At 39.6% G+C, this 18135-nt stretch overlaps 1 protein-coding gene across 4 annotated transcripts in view; it reads left to right on the top strand.

The window, feature by feature from the left end:
- Positions 1-18135, top strand: part of gbf1 (golgi brefeldin A resistant guanine nucleotide exchange factor 1) — a 64548-nt gene that overhangs the window by 37441 nt on the left and 8972 nt on the right. For 2 of the 4 annotated variants that reach the window (XM_023327108.1, XM_023327107.1), the window contains exons 8-33: positions 1482-1536; positions 3351-3386; positions 4377-4512; positions 4732-4961; positions 5065-5233; positions 5397-5608; positions 5918-6016; positions 6139-6333; positions 6973-7165; positions 7273-7404; positions 7497-7582; positions 7680-7882; positions 7962-8085; positions 9035-9160; positions 10227-10309; positions 11611-11847; positions 12103-12196; positions 12609-12785; positions 12928-12992; positions 13119-13242; positions 13534-13605; positions 13752-13846; positions 13948-14101; positions 15166-15391; positions 16481-16638; positions 17488-17737. In XM_023327108.1, the coding sequence (XP_023182876.1) occupies positions 1482-1536; positions 3351-3386; positions 4377-4512; positions 4732-4961; positions 5065-5233; positions 5397-5608; positions 5918-6016; positions 6139-6333; positions 6973-7165; positions 7273-7404; positions 7497-7582; positions 7680-7882; positions 7962-8085; positions 9035-9160; positions 10227-10309; positions 11611-11847; positions 12103-12196; positions 12609-12785; positions 12928-12992; positions 13119-13242; positions 13534-13605; positions 13752-13846; positions 13948-14101; positions 15166-15391; positions 16481-16638; positions 17488-17737 (3731 nt within the window). The remainder of the gene's footprint in view (positions 1-1481; positions 1537-3350; positions 3387-4376; positions 4513-4731; positions 4962-5064; positions 5234-5396; positions 5609-5917; positions 6017-6138; positions 6334-6972; positions 7166-7272; positions 7405-7496; positions 7583-7679; positions 7883-7961; positions 8086-9034; positions 9161-10226; positions 10310-11610; positions 11848-12102; positions 12197-12608; positions 12786-12927; positions 12993-13118; positions 13243-13533; positions 13606-13751; positions 13847-13947; positions 14102-15165; positions 15392-16480; positions 16639-17487; positions 17738-18135) is intronic. The other 2 variants (XM_014471593.2, XM_023327109.1) reach the window with 1 other exon arrangement.

Raw genomic sequence — 18135 nt, 5'->3', positions numbered from 1 at the left:
ATTGTCAATTTAATGTTTAATAATCTCATAAAATACATTTTGATGAATATCACAAAAGCAATTGAAAATGCAGGAAAAGCAGAAAATTGGACATAATTACTTCTATGGTGTACAAAAGTATTTGCAACTTGGAGGAACGAGCAACTGCCTTTTTTTATGTGCACAAGTGACACAATGGTTTGAGGATTGAGCGAGTAGTTTAGCGAATTTAAATTCTGTTCTGAGAAATGCACCAAAGAAACTTAGAAAACTGTAAAACAATGTACGTATAACGGGGCATAAAATTGAGAAAGGTAAATTGAACTATTTCTACTTTTAGGAATTAGTGGTAGCAACACACAGGACAATCTAAACTGATAATACTAGAAGGTTTTTCAGGTTTATTGCACTGGGACCAACCCAGATTATGGTACTGTGCATCATTTCTGGTCTGCGAACGTCTTCGGATTCCCGAGAGTGAGCTGGAGGCTGTCCCTGGGGAAAAGGGTGATCTGGACTAGTCAAAATGTATATTCAGCAAATGGATGGATACGTTAGGGCTGAATGAACAATCAATTTCTCAGATAAATCAATTAGATAAATACAATTTTCCCCCAGAAAACTTGCTAAGCCCAGTGGTTGGGCGCTAAGACAGTCATTCATCCAGGGGCCTGTTGTGTTTTTGAGTGTAAAAATGTTTAAAGTTGACAGGAAATTTGAAAATATCACTTGATAATTATGCATTATTGAAAGATTGAAGATTAATACCTGAACACCAACTATAAAGTCTTAAAAATGTAAACATTAAAAAAAAAACTTCAATAAATAAGCAATGCTTAGCCTGGGGGAAACCCAGATTTTTGTTTTTGTTTATTTTTTACCATTTTAGAAAACACAATGTTTCCACACCTCAGCGTGACGTCATCCCGCCCGGCCCCCTACTGTCTTGCTTTATAGCTTGTACTTATTGGGACTTTGAATTCAGGTCGCTTCCTAGAAGAGACGATTGAAATAAAAGCAAGTTTTAGAAAAAATATTTGTGGTTTATTAAAAAAAAACCCAAAAAAACCAATAATCTGAGATTTTATTATTAAGCCACATCATTCAGCCGTAGGATACACTAATGAAAAATGTGAAAATTAATATGACACCATTTTTGGGGGGCAGTAGAAATGATTACTGCGTTTCAAATAAAAGCAATTAAATCCTAAAATGTTTTGGTAAAATGCTGGTTCTGTAGCTGAACCCAACAAGGCTTGAATCCGCCGTCTAGAGGAAACTAACTGAAATATAATGAAGGCTTGTGCTGTTGTACAGCCTAATGAAAAAGATTTTTGTCAAAAGATGTTTAAAATCTCAATACATCCACTGTACATCAAAAAATGTAAAGTGGATGCATTTTATCATTGGTTTCATTGTTTTTCTAAGCTTTGTTTTGCATCAACCTTGAGCTTATGTCAATATCATTTGCTAATAAACTCTACTATTTCAACTCTTTGTAGACTACCCCAGTTCAAAGAAGAGGCAAAGAGTTATGTGGGCACCAACATGAAAAAGGTAACATGACTAAGATGCTAAAATTGGATTTGCTTGCACATATTTCACTTTCTTGTGTAGGGCTTTCTCTTCTCTTTTTTTATTTGTTTCCATGGTAGTTTGTGTGGCTGTGTAGTTTAGTTAACTATTGTTTAATAAGCTGGGAAAGATGAACGCTTTACATAATGAAACATTCCAATATTCAGATATTGGTAAATTCATCTACCCGTTTTCATAAATTACTAAAAGTGTGGCTACATTGTTCTTTTACACTCTCGTAATGAATGTACAGCTCATGTCAGCTTTCCCCTAACATGCTTCTGTCACTTTATTTAAACTCGGTTTAATTCTAACAATTTCCAAACGGTGGTTGACGAGGTGCTTGAGGGTGCTCTGCTTTGCATTAAAGTGTTTAATTGTTCCAGTTGATAAAAAATAATTCTTGCAAACATTCATCAACTAGGAAATGGAGATCAAATTCTCATTTTGAGGTTTCACTTAACCCTCAAAATGAGACAGTCGGGGCAGCTTAGGCATTAATTTGCATAACTATAAATAATTGCTTAGGGCAGTTGTTAATAAAACTAGTAATTTTGATCAAATGTACCAATTCAGTGCACCATCTGATTATCAGAAAAATAACAGCAAAATAGTTCAGTGTTAGTTATTGTCTTCAAATACCAGCCTGACAAGGTTTTTACTTATTAAATCAACAATAGATGAAGGATTAAGTTCAGCACTGGCATTTTTCAAACTGCAAGACATTTACACATGTAATGAACCCAATTTACAGTTTATTAACACAGAGATATTTTTTACAGTTAGGTACTTCAATAGTCATCTAAGCTATTAATAGCAGTGTAAGCAACTGTTGTACCTTTTGAATTTGAGTATTACAAATTAATGTAGAGTTGAGGTGACAAAAGCAGATTTGTGTGTTTATTGAGAAGCAGTCAAAACTGAGATGCACTTTTTTTCACTCAGGTTTTCTTTGAACACTTAAAGATGTCTCTGCTAGAGGTGCACCGATTTATCGGCCAGCTGATTTACAGACGCAGATTTCCTTAATTTTGGGAGATGGGCTATCGGCCGATACTTGTACATGAAGCAAATCTTATCCACCGATCTTATCAACCTCAGCAACGGCCTAAAAAATCAGCCACTGTCCTCTTCTGCTTTCCCATGAGAGAGGTTTGACTGATAGACCGGCCCACCAGGTCATATCTGCACATTTGCAGTTAATAATTGTCGTCCCACTGTTGCCCACTCAGTGACTTTCTTGCTATACTTAGCGACATTTTAGACAAAAAAAATTGGTATCTGCCAAAATCAGAATCAGCAGGTCAGACTTTTTAAAGATCGGCTATCGGCCAAAAAACTGCCATCGGTACACCACTAGTCTCTGCATAACATATGTCGACTAACAGCTCCACTATTAATAACGCTTCACTTCTTTAGACCATAGTCAGCTTAACAAATTGCAAATACTCGCTTCCCCTCTCTCTTATGCCCACATAACTGGTTCTAATATTTAGTGTAGATCTCTGTTTTCTGGGATGTGGCCATTTTGAAAGATGTTTAGATAAATAAAGTATTTATCTGGCTTCAATTCTTCATTGCCTTTTTATGTATGTACTGCATTTCTTGCTCCCTGCTGGTTGGACAGTCTGCAGTGTATCCTTGTTGTGTGCCTTTACTCCAAACCTTTCACCCAGTTTGGAATCTGAACTTGTCCTCCCATGCATGAACCGTCCTGCTTAAGCATGTCATATGTTGGCTTGTGAAGTGTTTTGTCACTAATCATGGGCAACTGCCTCCTCCTTTTCTCTTCTGAGGCTTACAATATCTTGTGGAAAAACAAACGTGTTCAGGTAAGGGAAATAGCTTAAGTTGCTAGTAATGGGAAATGTTTTTGTCCAAAAGTTTGGGTGTAACTTTTCCCTACTGTTTCAGAAATCTCAGGGTGAAGTCATTCTCTCCCATCTGTATATTTATGCGCTATTGTATATTTTCTTCTCTTTCCTAAAGCCCTTGAAGTTTGTGTCAACAGCGAAAGGAAAGCTAACCCTCTTGCTATACAGTGTAGCATCAAATGTAAATACAATACAATGTAGATAACATCCTCAAAGGATGCTATCTACATTAAATCCTTACAACAGGAGTAAAGATTTAACTAGGTAGTCATTCAACATCAATTTAGATTCAAGATTAGACTCATGTTTGGCTGTCACATTTTCCCTGCCAGCTGTCTTTCATGGTTCATCAATAGGCTGCAGGCGTCCCCTAGTGGAACAAATAAATTATGTTTGAAAAACCAAATTTACATGTAAAACCCTAAACCAGTGGTTCCCAAAGTGTGGGACGTAGCGCCATTGCAAGGGGGGCGCGGGAAGCGGTATGGATGAATGAAAAAAAAAAAACAGTTACACAAAAGTGTTTCACTGTAAAGATGGTTTGTAGTTTGTTTGGTTGCAACCTGAAGTGTGAGATAAACTTCAGTGGAGTTTGAAAACAAAATATGTGTATAGGTTTATGTCTGGTTGAATGATGTGTGCCCAGATGATTTTTTTTTCTTTTTTGTGGGGGGATTTTATTGTAATCAATAGGGGGACCCAGAAGAAAATCTTTGGGAACCACTGCCCTAAACAATTACCCACAACTACGATTATGAAGAAATGCACATTAAGTTACCAGTCAGTCTAATGAGCTATCATTTGATCCAGACTCACTAAACCAGGGAGAGAACTAAAACATGGAGGATGCCTGCCCTCGAGGACCGACTCTGGGCACCACTGGTTTATCGTAATCGGCCAGCAGCCATGCTTGAAAAGGTTTCACTCTTTCAATTCAATTTTGTTTAGTTGAAAATGCGTGCTGGAGGAATGAGCGAGTCATCCAAATGGAAGAAGCAGAAGCGTTCACCACGGCCTCCTCGTCACATGGTCCAAAGTCCCTCTGACCCAGGCGGCTCCAGCACCCTCAGCAACAACCTTTCAGGTCAATAGCAGCAGTCGATGCTTTTAGGGCTTTTTATGAAATGAAATCAGGTCAGTTTCTATTGTCATGTCAATTCCTTGTAAAAACATCGATTAGGATATAAGATGCAAGATTAACAAAATACAACCGAAATAATAAATGGTAAATTAATTTGAGAAGGATGGACTATGGACATTGCCTGTGGTGGTCAACTGACTTCCTGCCTTGCTCTTATTCTAGGTGGAGTCCCATTCATTGAACAAGGGTTTTCCAGCTCCAGCCTTGCCACGTCGGACAGTGCTGGCTCTTCCATATCCAGCCCCACAGCCACAGACAGTGGCCTGGATGCCGGCTCCAAAGCCACCTCCAGGGAAGACCTTTCTGACTTGGAACAATCCATTCCATCTGCAAACTCCTCTTGCACCGTTACCTCACTGCCTGGCACCGAGTCTGGCTCTTCACACAAGCAGGTCGATTATTAACCTCCATTGGTGAAATGTGTTGAACTGTAAAAGCATGCTACGTTCTGTTTTCTGTGGAACTGACCCATTCAATCTCCCATGTGCCGTCCAGTCTGAGGGTGGGCAGGTCGAAGTGGCTCAGGCTGTGTCCGTAGATTCCATCCCTGAAGTTGTGGACGACAAAGACTCCGTTCCTGATCATTCGGATCCCACCTCTGTTCATGACATGGACTATGTTAATCCTCGCGGAGTCCGATTCACACAGTCTACACAAAGAGACGGTAGGGAGACGTGACTCTTAAATCGGATGCTTTTCGTAAACGTGTGTTTTGTATTCATTTAAAGTATCCGACTGTCTGCAACGCCGATAACAGTCGATCGTTTTCAGCCGTTTTTTTCGTTTCTTTTAAATGTTTTATTTTCCTATTCCCCGTTTTTGTGCAGGAGTCGCACTTATTCCTTATGGCCTTCCATGCCTAAGGGAGCTTTTTCGATTTCTGATTTCACTGACCAATCCTCATGACCGCCACAACACTGACGCTATGGTACAAATGGGCCTGCAGCTTCTGACTGTAGCCCTGGAGTCTACATGTGTTGTTAATTACCAGTCTTTACTAGTCCTGGTTAAAGACGAGCTCTGCAGGCATCTATTTCAGGTAGGAAACAAATATATACACTTGTGTGTGTTTATTTTGTTCTTGTTGAAAGAAATGTGGCATATTTTACCCCTCTGCACACAATATAAGACAACAAGTTAAGATAACGCTTTTGATAATCCTCTGAAACAATGATACTTGAGCTTTATGCTGTTTAATATATTTAGAAGTATGATTTGTGCTGCCCATTGTATATTTTTTATGATAGTTAATGTTTAACATAATTTTACTTTGAGATTTATGAGCTAGAAACAAGAACATGGTTATTACCTCAACATCGTGGAATGACGCATGTGATCTGTGTTGTAGCTATTGAGTGTGGAACGTATGAACCTCTACGCTTCCTCCATGCGAGTTTGCTTTTTGCTTTTTGAAAGCATGAGAGAACATTTGAAGTTTCAGCTGGAGGTAATTGTCTTCACTACTTCTATTTTTTCCCCCAGTTGTTGAACATCATATAAATAGACTTTTGGCATTCTTTTTCTTGACCTTTGCCCAACAAACTAACAAACAGTTTGCTGACTTCTCAGATGTATCTGAAGAAGCTAATGGACATCATCACATCAGAGAACACTAAGATGCCATATGAAATGAAGGAATTGGGTCTAGAGGCTTTGGTCCAGCTCTGGAGGATCCCCAGCTTTGTGACTGAACTATACATTAACTACGACTGTGACTTCTACTGTTCAAATCTGTTCGAAGACCTCACCAAGCTGCTCTCCAAGGTAACATCTGTCTTGATTCATTTATTTGAATTGTTACTTTAATTCAGTTGTTAATTTGTTTGGTTATTCACAATTTTACATTTGGTTGTCTCTTTTCTTATTAATTTGTTCGGCCAGATATAAGGATTGTGCAGGTATGAATTTGAAGTTTTTTAGGTGCGAGATCGTAAAGGACCGAAGCCATCCTTGCAAGAATGGAATGTGCTTGGTAGCAGAAAATAAATATGTTAAATGGCATTTCTAGGGTTAAGTTAATTTTTAAAATAAGATGCTCTTTTGATAGGATAGACTTGCATATTAATGTCAAACATTTCCAGGGGTACAATCTTTTTTTTAATATTGTTAAAGGGCTTTTATTTCAATTTTACTGGTGGTTGTCAACACCAATAAAATAAATAATTGTCTGGGAGTCAAACAGATAATATTGAACGATTACAGGAGTGCTGTGGTGGCGCAGGGGCAAAGCACAACCCACGTATTGAGGCCTTAGTCCTCGTGCTGGTGGTCGCAGGTTCGACTTCCAGCCTGGCAACATTTGCCGCATGTCTTCCTCCTCTCTCATTACCCTCTTTCCTGTCGAACTACTTTCAAATAAAGGCCTGTAAAAATAAAAATAAAAGGCTGTTGTTGCCTTTTCAGAATGCGTTTCCTGTGTCAGGGCAACTCTACACCACTCATCTGCTGTCACTGGAGGCCCTGCTGACGGTGATTGACAGCATTGAAGGCCACTGCCAATCCAAGGTAGTAAACAACACAACTCAGCAGAACCAGTCAGACACACTACTGGCAGATGAAGAAGGATCCACTTCGAACGGAGCAGACCTAACAACTGGTATCACGTTGCATTTGCTCCATCGTTGCCATTACAATTACTGATGGAAAGTAAATATTTGTATAAATTATTATTCGTGTAACACGAGATGCAAAATATTTCTTCAGATCTTAACGGCAAAGGCAGCCCTAATAATTCTCCTAAAGCGGCGAACGTGTCAGGATATCCGCCTACCAGTGGCTTCCTAATGGCTGAGAAGATGAAACTGGGTCAGGAGGATCAAGGAGACACTGATACCGGTGATGTTCAAATAAAAAAAAAAACCCTCCTCCTTTAAAGCATTTTGGGAGAATTCGATTGGGGAGTTGATCAGTTTTCTTTTCTTCAACAGAGAAGAAAGCACCAAAAAAGCCTCCCCGCTTCTCTACGTGTTTACCCGAGTCACTGGAGTTGTTGGAAATTAGAACCAAGAAAAAAGTAAATGATTTGGATTAATTTAGATTTTTTATTTTTTTTATTTAACATCACATCCAGAATTAGTATATAAACTGCCTGGGACCTGTCTTGTGTTTAGCTTCTTATCACAGGCACAGAGCAGTTTAACCAGAAGCCTAAGAAAGGAGTCCAGTTCCTTCAGGAGAAAGGCCTGCTTAGCGACCCGTTGGACACCAAGCAGGTGGCGCAGTGGCTCAGAGAAAACCCCCGTCTGGACAAAAAGATGATCGGGGAGTACATAAGCGACCGCAACAACGTGGAACTCCTGGACAGCTTTGTGAAGTACTGCGAAATATCATACGTGTTTGTTGTCATTTCATGCATCAATAAAGTCTCACTCTAACACAGGCCTTTTTGGTAGTACGTTCACCTTCCAGGGTCTTCGTATTGACGAGGCCTTGCGGCTCTATTTAGAGGCCTTCAGGCTTCCTGGAGAGGCTCCTGTAATTCAGAGACTGCTGGAAACTTTTACAGACAACTGGCAAGTAAGTCTTGCATAGCTTCCTATTTGCTGCATCACGTTCCATTTTACTGGAGTTAAAAAAAAAAAACTAATGCGACAGGTGCCACATCTTAACTAGTGCCTTGATGGGATTGGGGGGAAGACAGAAATTAAGATTGCCAGATTACGTAATCATTCATTTTTCGTAACAGCTCCCGGTTAAACATTAGGATTCACATTACAACAGCCTTTATGGGGAATTGTGCTTCTGGGCCTGTATTTGAACAACAACAAAAATCATAATTGATGTTTGATTTTGCAATAAACAAGTTGTTGATGAAGCGAGATTTATCATTACCATAAGAGCTGTTCTCAACTGTACGCCATTTTCTGATGGTGTAAAAATATTATTAGTAAGTTTCAACTGTTTCAACCATTTTCTCCTGCTATAATGAAGCCTGAAACCTGTAAAACTGGTTATGACGGTGTAAATGCTCAGGAACGTTAATTTAGATATCTGGAGCAGCTTTCCTAGAAACCTGTGGCTGGATATGTTCAATAAAAATATATCAATTATATGTGAAATTTGGGATAATAATCAAGTTACTGTAAAATAAGAGTTAAAAAAATACCAAAGGACAGATTCAAGTTCTCTGACGTTTACGGTCACGTTTAACTGTAAGCCACTGTATTGCTACGGGCAGGTAGCTTTTGAAGCTCCACAACGGTTTGCTAGTATTTGTGAACTTAATATTATAAGAAACGTTGTAGTTTTATTCATTGTACATACCAGGTCACTCAACATTGAAACAAATATTTTCAATGTCAAATATTTAACACTTACTTTGGGAGGATACATTACTCAAAATGGCAGTAGTGTGTTGGTTGAACATGTATAACACTTGAGATGGCCCACAGTGGCTGTAGACCTAAACAAACTCAGCAGGTTTGTGTGTGCTGTTCTAATGCTCTAATGTCTTGTATATTTGCAGAAAGTCAACGGTTCCCCTTTCATGAACAATGATGCAGGCTTTGCTTTGGCTTATGCTGTGATTATGCTGAACACTGATCAACACAACCACAACGTTCGAAAGCAGAACATCCCCATGACCATAGAGGTAAGTGAGTCTACAGTCACAGTGAAGCTAACTCAGCCTGTCTTCCTGCCTATTGTTTTATGGTGGTGGTTTTCATGGTGTAGCAGTCTCTTGGATCTGCTAGCATTTTCCCACATCCAGGTTGGCAGGTGAGAAAACCCATTGCCAACTGTTCCTTCAAATGATGGCCCCTGTTTGAGGTGAAATGCTCTTGGACAGAGCGGAGAAGGGGGTGGGCCTGACATCTGCTGTCCCTGTTTTTTCCTCTTTGATTGACATTTGCTGAAGACTAAACATAGTCTCCAGGGAACATGTGGGTGGGCTGCTTTCACTGACAAATGACAGGCAGGTTTCCCTTTTTGACCGTCTCAGGCTCTTGTCTGTGGATGTGTTGGATTGTTACACAGCACCTTTGTAGAACATAATCTTCCACACAGAAACTGTCTGCACCACAGTTTCTGCTGGAAGAACTATTATTACAATAAATAAAGTAGTCTGTCTTTGATGAAGGGCTGTGTCAAATGAGGTGAAGATGAGGTCTGTTTTGTGATGTTTGTAGCTAGCAGATGATTCCATATTGCCAAAGTTGTTGATTGAGGGTATATTTACGGTTGTGTGCTTTTTCTGTGAACAAGAAACGGTTTTGATAGAAACGGTTTGATTCTTAGCACCATTAGCGATCTCTGCCTCTGTCTGCCCGTGTTTTTCTCTGTGACCTTGCAGAGTAGCTGGTATTTTCTCTGTCCAGCCCCCAGGTATCACATACCCTGCCAATGAAGGCTTGAGGCTATCAATCGTCACTAGGTGGTTATGTTTATTTACACAAACCTCTTTGGTTTAATCCCTGTTTTCCTAACTATTGAACTTAAGCGTATTAAATGACACAGAAGTACGTTTCCATCCTTGGCTGTTTAAATGTTGGTTTGATGTTCATTTTTACCAAATCCAGAATGCTTCTTTCTTTGAGCAAGGCTGTAGAAACACATGCACTGCTGTCCATATTGGGGTTGTCTCAGGAAATAAAGCTGAACTGTTCTAAAGCATTAGTTAGCTTTTCTTCTTTGTTTGGTCCTGTTTTCCCAAACAGCAATTCAAGAAAAATCTCAAGGGTGTTAATGAAAAAAAGGACTTTGACCAGGACATGCTGGAGGACATCTACAATGCTATCAAGTAAGAAACCAGAATACAACAAATCTCCCTCATTAATCCAAAATGTTCTTGAACAAACCATTCTGATGTCTTCAGTTTTTCTTTTTCCATTGTGTTGTTGTATTGTTGACGTTGGTTTTGTTCAAACTCCTGGCCAAAATCAGATTTTCTTTTTTTTTTTTTTTTTTTGCCCATACAGTACAGACCAAAAGTTTGGACACACCTTTTAATTCAATGAGTTTCCTTTATTTTCATGACTATTGACATTGTAGATTCACACTGAAGGCATCAAAACTATGAATAACACATGTGGAAATATGCACTAAACAAAAAAGTGTAAAACAACTGAAAATAGCCCTTATATTCTAGTTTCTTCAAAGTAGCAACCTTTTGCTGTGATTACTGCTTTGCACACACTCTGCATTTTCTTGATGAGCTTCAAGAGGTCGTCACCTGAAATGGTTTTCACTTCATAGGTCAACCTGCCCTGTCAGGTTAATAAGTGGGATTTCTTGCCTTATAAATAGTCATGAAAATTAAGAAAACCCATTGAATTAGAAAGGTGTGTCCAAACTTTTGGTCTGTACTGTATGTGACCCATATCCAACTTTTTCAAGGCAGTCTGAATAGCCCAATTCCAATCTTTTCATCTGCAAAAAAAAAAAAAATCCCATTCATGCCACTACCATATGTGGAACAAAATTGTATTCATGTTTGAGAAATACTTTTATTTCCATGGCAACTATTCAACTGTCCAAAATGCCAGCACCACCTTCAAGGCGCATCTCCTCCTCAGGGCTGCAGTGTCCAACCACTGTGGTCACCATCGCCCAATATTAAATGCTGACATATTAAGAATTTTTCTAAATGAAGGTAACATAGTAACTTGATGAAATTGCACCCCGTACCCTGGAAAACACATAATACTGCCCCTTTAAGAACTGGACTCACTTCTTTTTTTTTTTTTTTTTTACCTGCATTTGTGTTGATGTTGAAGTTTGAAAGATGGTTAAGTCTTGTTTTTTTTTTTTTATTAACATGGCCTCATTTACCACTAACAATAATAAATAAATAATAATAAATCGGTATGTATGCATGTGTAGCATGTTTTTTTCTCCAAATACATAAATCAGTTAATCATTTCAGTTAAGTCCTAAATGTTCAACTTGCCATTGCATACTGTTGTATAAATCTAAATTTGGATTCCTTATCATAACTTTTAATTTAAATTGACTTCTTTTCTAAAGATCTTTTTTGTGTTTCCATTTTCTGTTTTATTTTCTGCTTCTCTGAAATTGCCTCACCAATATTTTACTACTCAGGAGTGAAGAGATTGTGATGCCAGACGAGCAGACGGGCCTAGTGAAGGAGAACTACGTTTGGAGTGTGCTGCTGCACCGCGGTGCCACTCCTGAGGGGCTTTTCCTCCACCTGCCGCCAGGCAGTTACGACCACGACCTGTTCACCATGACCTGGGGTCCCACCATCGCTGCTTTGTCTTATGTCTTTGACAAAAGCCTTGATGAAAACATCATCCAGAAGGCCATCACCGGGTTCAGGTACATGAGTATAGAATCATCGGATAGTAAGGTGATAAACTGCAACTTATGAATGACGTACAAAAAACAAGAAAGCAGTTGCTTTAATCTTCATCTTTACTCTTCTGCATCAAGATCTCCACTTTTAGTTGAATTGTTTATTTTTTGGGGGGGGGTAGAAAATGCATGTTTTAGCTCAAATTAACAGCTGGCTATAAAGTATAGGATATGTTAGCTGATTCATCCCGCATAATAATTTGGGTTTCTATCTTTCAGAAAATGTGCAATGATAGCTGCTCACTATGGCTGCAGTGACGTGTTTGACAACTTGATTATTTCCCTCTGCAAGTTCACAACTCTGGCCAGTGAGGTGAGTCGCTGCCGATGACATCTCACGGTGTTCTCATTATTTTTGTAGCCATCAACAAGCTTCTGACGTAATGTATTCGGAGGCTTTTCAATGTGCTGTGGTCAGGATTTGGCGGGGGGAAAGCGTTGTGGAATATTGATATTCCGAGCTCATTTCTGATCTGTAGTCGGGATCGTTGTTAAGCTGGAACGCCCCACTGTGTTCAAGTTCCACCAGAATTAATTCAGAGTTCGAAGGCTAAGAAAAGCACCTCGCTAAGGCACAACTTGTGGAGAAAAACTGAGGCACAAAAAAAAAATCTATATTTTATTCTGGTACTTTTTACAAATTGTTTCAGTTTTTAGCCAGCAAGCAGCAGTTGCAAATGTAATTGTAAATACGTTCCTCTGTCTGAATGTGTTCTTCCTGGCAGTCTGTGGAAAACCTACCTACTGTGTTTGGTAGCAACAACAAAGCCCAGACTGCTGCTAAGACGGTTTTTGATTTGGCTCATAAGCACGGCAACATCCTGAGGGAGGGCTGGAAGAACATCCTGGAGTCCATGCTGCAGCTCTTCAGAGCCCAGCTCCTGCCAAAGGCCATGGTGGAGGTCAGTATGCCATCTGAGCTCTGCCTTTGGTAGGGCTTCAATCTGATCAAGAAAAAGACAAAAAAATAAAAATTGAGATGGCATTTTACATACTTTGCTGCCACCTGCTGTTCTTCGCTCAAACACGACAATTATTCCTCAGATGGAGGACTTTGTGGAGCCAAACGGAAAAATTTCGCTTCAGAGAGAAGAAATGCCTTCAAATCGGTAAACTCATTCTCATCTGTGTGTGTGTCTATATGTCTGTATGTATGTAGTCGTGTCTGCGGGGGTGTGGTTGTGTGTGTATGTATGTATATATATTTATATATGTGTTTATCTATTCCATTACAGTGGTGAATCAGCAGTCTTAAGTTTTATCAACTGGTTGACACCAAGTGGAGCTGAGCAGTCAGGACTCAGAGGACCAACCACAGAAAATCAGGAAGCCAAGCAAGCTGCCATCCTCTGCATTAAGGTAAATGATGACAACGCATTATATTTTTTATCAACAAGTTTTAATTCTAAGCCACATATCATAAGTCCAGACATTTTATTATTGTAGTTGTGTTCTGGTTAAAACTATTTACAAGCATAAATTAATGACAAAAACATCCTGGTTTGCACAATTGCTTACATACGTCAATGTAAGCCACACAGTTTCAAAAATGATCTCAAACAATTTTCCCATATGGAAAATGTGTAGAGCTTCTCCATAACTTATCATCCATTCAGATGTTGCTCTGCTGTCTCTTTTATCGTCTTGCAGCAATGCGACCCAGAGAAGTTGATCACTGAGAGTAAATTTCTCCAGCTGGAGTCTCTGCAGGAGCTTATGAAGGTTTTTCATCTTTCTGACTGGATCTCTCATGTTTTCTGTCAAGTGTTTTTTGCTGTGCATTTATTTAACCAGAGCTCTTTGTTGGACAGGTTCAAGAAATGTCTCATTTAAAAACAAAAACACTGATTTCCCTTTCCTCTTATAAGGCACTGATATCTGTGAGCCCAGATGAGGAGACCTATGATGAAGAGGATGCCGCCTTCTGTTTGGAGATGCTGCTGCGCATTGTTCTGGAGAACAGGTGAGAAGCGAGTTGCTCAGAAAGACAATTACCGCTTTTGCTAAACGGTCAGTGTTGTTTATCGGTTTTAACTGAATCACCGTTTGTTTTTGCGTTTGAAGGGACCGCGTGTCGTGTGTCTGGCAAACCGTCCGGGACCATCTCTATCACCAGTGTGTTCATGCCACAGAGAGCTGCTTCCTGGTGGAGAGAGCTGTGGTGGGTCTGCTCCGACTCGCAATCCGCCTGCTGCGCAGGGAGGAGATCAGCTCTCAGGTACAGAACCGAGCAACAGACTGTCAGCATGGAGGAGGGCAAACATTTACAGGTCGGAGGAAAAGCGGATCTGACTAGTCATTTACTCGCATCAGGTTCCGTCACATTTCCCATGTCTGTCACTTTAAAGAAATATGTATTTGTTTTTGTAAGTTACAATTTATTGCTCCTTATTTGAAATCTTTTAAGATTAGGTCCACTGTGTTGTGATGGTCTTTGGTTCACTACATGTAACCAGCAGACCAAAGGAATTAGAACGAACTTAGAATCCCGAAAACTACTTCCGGAACAGGAACATTTAGTTCATTACTTTTACAAATTGGAACATACTTAGAAAGTCCAGAGGATACCTACTTACTTATCCCAGAACAGGGATTAGAACAAACTTAGAATCTAGAAATTAGACCGGCGGATACTGATCTAGCAACCCTGAACAGGAGTATCTAGTTTACATACTTTGGATCAACCTTATTAGATTCTTTGTCTTCTTTTGCTCTTTCTCTTTCTTTTGGTTTGTTATTTTGTTTGTATTTCCTTTCAATTCTTGTAAAATGCTGTGAATTGCCTTGTTGCTGAAAATGCGCTACATAAATAAAATGACCTACCTACCAGACAGAATAAGAGGTGGTATGGAAAAAAAATAGATATTTGAACATTTTTATTAGACATCAGGACATAAGGTCAACCTTGATGTTATTAATTTAACGCAGATTTTAGCCTGTCTTGCTTAAATGAGAATTAAATTATAAGAAACTTTGGGATTTGAGATTTGTCACACTCTTTTGTGCTGCAGCACTGAATGTTTTCATTTACCTGAAAACAGATGATCAAACTTTTTAGAAACATACTGAGGAAATGGTGTCATAATGGCTATTGTTACTCGTGTATCAGTTAAATAATGCTCAAGGTGATGTGAAACAAGTCTCCACATCAGAACTGCATCATTCTCTGCTGATTCTCCCCATTTATGTTTATTTTCGTGCTTGAGATGAGTGCAAAATGGAGATCATTTCTAATGCGTTTAAAGGTTTCACTGCATTATCACGATTCCTGTTCATCCACAGGTCCTTCTCTCTCTACGTCTCCTGCTCATGATGAAGCCGCACGTCTTGTCCCGGATCAGTAGGGAAATTGCTTATGGCCTTCATGAGCTGCTAAAGACGAATGCAGCCAACATCCACTGTACAGACGACTGGTACACACTCTTCTCCCTCCTGGAGTGCATTGGAGCCGGAGTTAAACCTCGTGCCTCCTTCCAACTTACCTCTTCTTCTGCTGACAATGAAACAGGTTCAATATTTCCCTAAAGTTGCATTTCTTACGTTCATTTCAGATTTTTGAAGGGGCAGTATAATGTAAAATCAGCTTTTTTGAGCTTTCCATCGTGTTGTGGTATTCCTTCATGAAAAACCTACATCCTTCCTGGGTGTTTGAGAAATCCTTTAATCCTCCATGGCAACCATTCAGCTGCTCGTAACACTCGGTGGGACCCAGAACCGCCTTCAAGGCGCAGCTCCACAGCTGCAGTTTCCAAGCTTCTGAGCTTCCACCTCACAGAGCATCCATCCCTGCAACTCCCCCACTCAGCTCCTTTAGACTAGCCTGCAGCAATTAGCAAAAACATAGATGAACTGCGCATCTGCTAAGCTCATTAATAAGAAATACTTGTCAGTATGACGTTGGTATAAGTGTTGTTAAAGGCTTAATAGAGGAGCCATGTTGTGATGACTTCCTGAAGGCGGAGTTTCAGAAAGATCAGGAGATTTTAAAGAGACAGAGGCCCAATTTCAAGGCGATAATTTACAAACCAGCAGACCAAAGGAAATTTGGTCTATTAAAATTTATTTTAAGTCTTGCCCTACTTGTGTAAAGTGTCAAAGGTCATCTTTTGCACAGCTGTCAGATCAGCAGTCTTCCCCATGATTGTGTAGCCTACAGAACTGGACTGAGAGACAATTTAAAAACCTTTGCAGGTGTGTTTAATTAATTAGCTGATTAAGTGTGGCACCAAGTGCCTTCAATATTGAACCTTTTCACAATATTCAAATTTTCTAAGATACTGAATTTGGGGTTTTCATTTGTTGTCAGTTCTAAACATTTGAAATGCATCAGTCTGTGTGTAAATAATGAATAAATATAATACACATGTTTCACTTTTTGAATGGAATTACTGACATAAATGAAGCTTTTTTTCCTGATATTCTCATTTTAACGAGCAGCACCTGTAGGTTTTAAATGATTTACTTTCAAACACGGCGTATCCCATAAACATTAGGTTTCTCTGATGCTCGCGTTGTTCAAACTGTGCTGTTTAAAACGGTATACAAAGAACATAAAATGCCTCTTGTAAAACAGCATTGGTTTTCCTCCTGCCTGCAGGTGCACAGTCGGACAGTGAGCTGTCCTCTCATCATTCCAATGAAGTCAGTTTAGACCGCGGCTACACATCTGACTCAGAGGTGTACACAGACCACAGTAAGACCAGGATGCCTCGCTCCACTACTGACGTGGACGTGTCCAGCAGTGGATGGCTTGTGGTAAGTCCTCACACTTAGAAATGGACAAGTAATGTTAAACAATAAGCTCCATGTTACGGTAATGTTCCAATGTCTGTTATGTCTGGTGGTCCGGACATAGCCTTGATAGCCTTGATTTCACCGTAGCCTAATGACTTGCATGGCTCTGAAAGTATCCATGGATCATTTGTCTGAACTACAATTATACACACTAACCTAGGCTTAACGTTCTCTCCACTATGTCGACAAAAAGGACCTGATATTGAAGCGAGAGGTTCAATACCGAGCTGCCGCTGAACATTGAAGTTCGATGCACAGGAAAGCCGGCATCTCGTTGTCCATATGTTTAAAATTTTTCACCGTTTGTTTTTCTTCTGCCTTTGCTCGTACTTCTGACTACGCTCATCAGTGAACAGGAGTGAAGCTTGCGTCACCCGTGGCAGGGAGCGGCTTGGAAAAAAATGCCTCTAAAAATTGTTCGTAATGCAGGCCGGGTCCGTTAGAGCCAGTGGAAAAGGGCCATTAGTTTGATTATGCCTTGGGCTGGCCCTGGCTCTCACAGATGTACATTGTTGAATGATTTAACATCCCAAGTCGGTGGCTACAATTCTTCAGCATCTTTGTTTTTCTAGTACTTTATCTTCAGTAAGGAATGTAAACAATTTAACTTAAAAGTACAACTGAAAGGCAATATTTTTTTCAGTTGTAGAATTTAAGGCATTTCCTAAATATCCAATTTTCTGCTAGAGAATATAAGGTGAAATAACAGAAGAGAATTTCTTACTGGAGGACCAGCTAAACTCAGTTGCATTTAATATTTTATTATTTTTTTTATATAATTTAAATTTTTCTTTTCCCCTCACTCACTAGGTGGGAAAAGTTGATTTGGAGACAAGTAAGCCCACCCCAGTAAACTCCAAAGCTCAGCTGAATCACCCTTTGGTCAACCAGTACAGCCTGACTTTGGGTCAGGACCTCGGCCAGCATGACACCAAGTCTCTCATCAAGTGTGTGGAAACACTTTCTTTTATTGTCCGTGACGCCGCCCACGTCACCCCCGACAACTTTGAGCTGTGTGTTCGGACCATCCGTGTGTTTGTGGAGGCCAGCCTCAATGGAGGTGAGAATACGCTTGAAACTTTCTTTAACATTGCTGTGTTTCTCTCTGGGGTTCAAGAACTAATAAATTACAATGTATTAGTCTCAGAGGCCTTTATGTGTTGGTCTTTGCTGTCTGACAGTGTATAGACATGAATTCTCAACCAGAATATCTCCCAAAATGCCTACAGAAATCAAGGTTTCCCCCAGAAAACTTGCTAAGCCCGGTAGGGCAATGATTCATCCAGCTGCCTGCCGTGTTTTTAGTTAAAAATGCTTAAAGTTGACATGAAACTTGAAAATATCACTTGATATTTATGTGTTATCAAAAGATCGGAAGATAAATACCTGAACACCAACTATATAATCTTTAAATAGTACAATTTTTTTTTAAATAATTTGGAAAAAAATAAACAACGC

Source organism: Xiphophorus maculatus, chromosome 22 (genome assembly GCF_002775205.1).
Source record: "Xiphophorus maculatus strain JP 163 A chromosome 22, X_maculatus-5.0-male, whole genome shotgun sequence".
Classification (NCBI taxonomy): Eukaryota; Metazoa; Chordata; class Actinopteri; order Cyprinodontiformes; family Poeciliidae; genus Xiphophorus; species Xiphophorus maculatus.
Note: the sequence above shows the minus strand (reverse complement) of the source record. Positions and strands in the feature narration are given on the sequence as shown.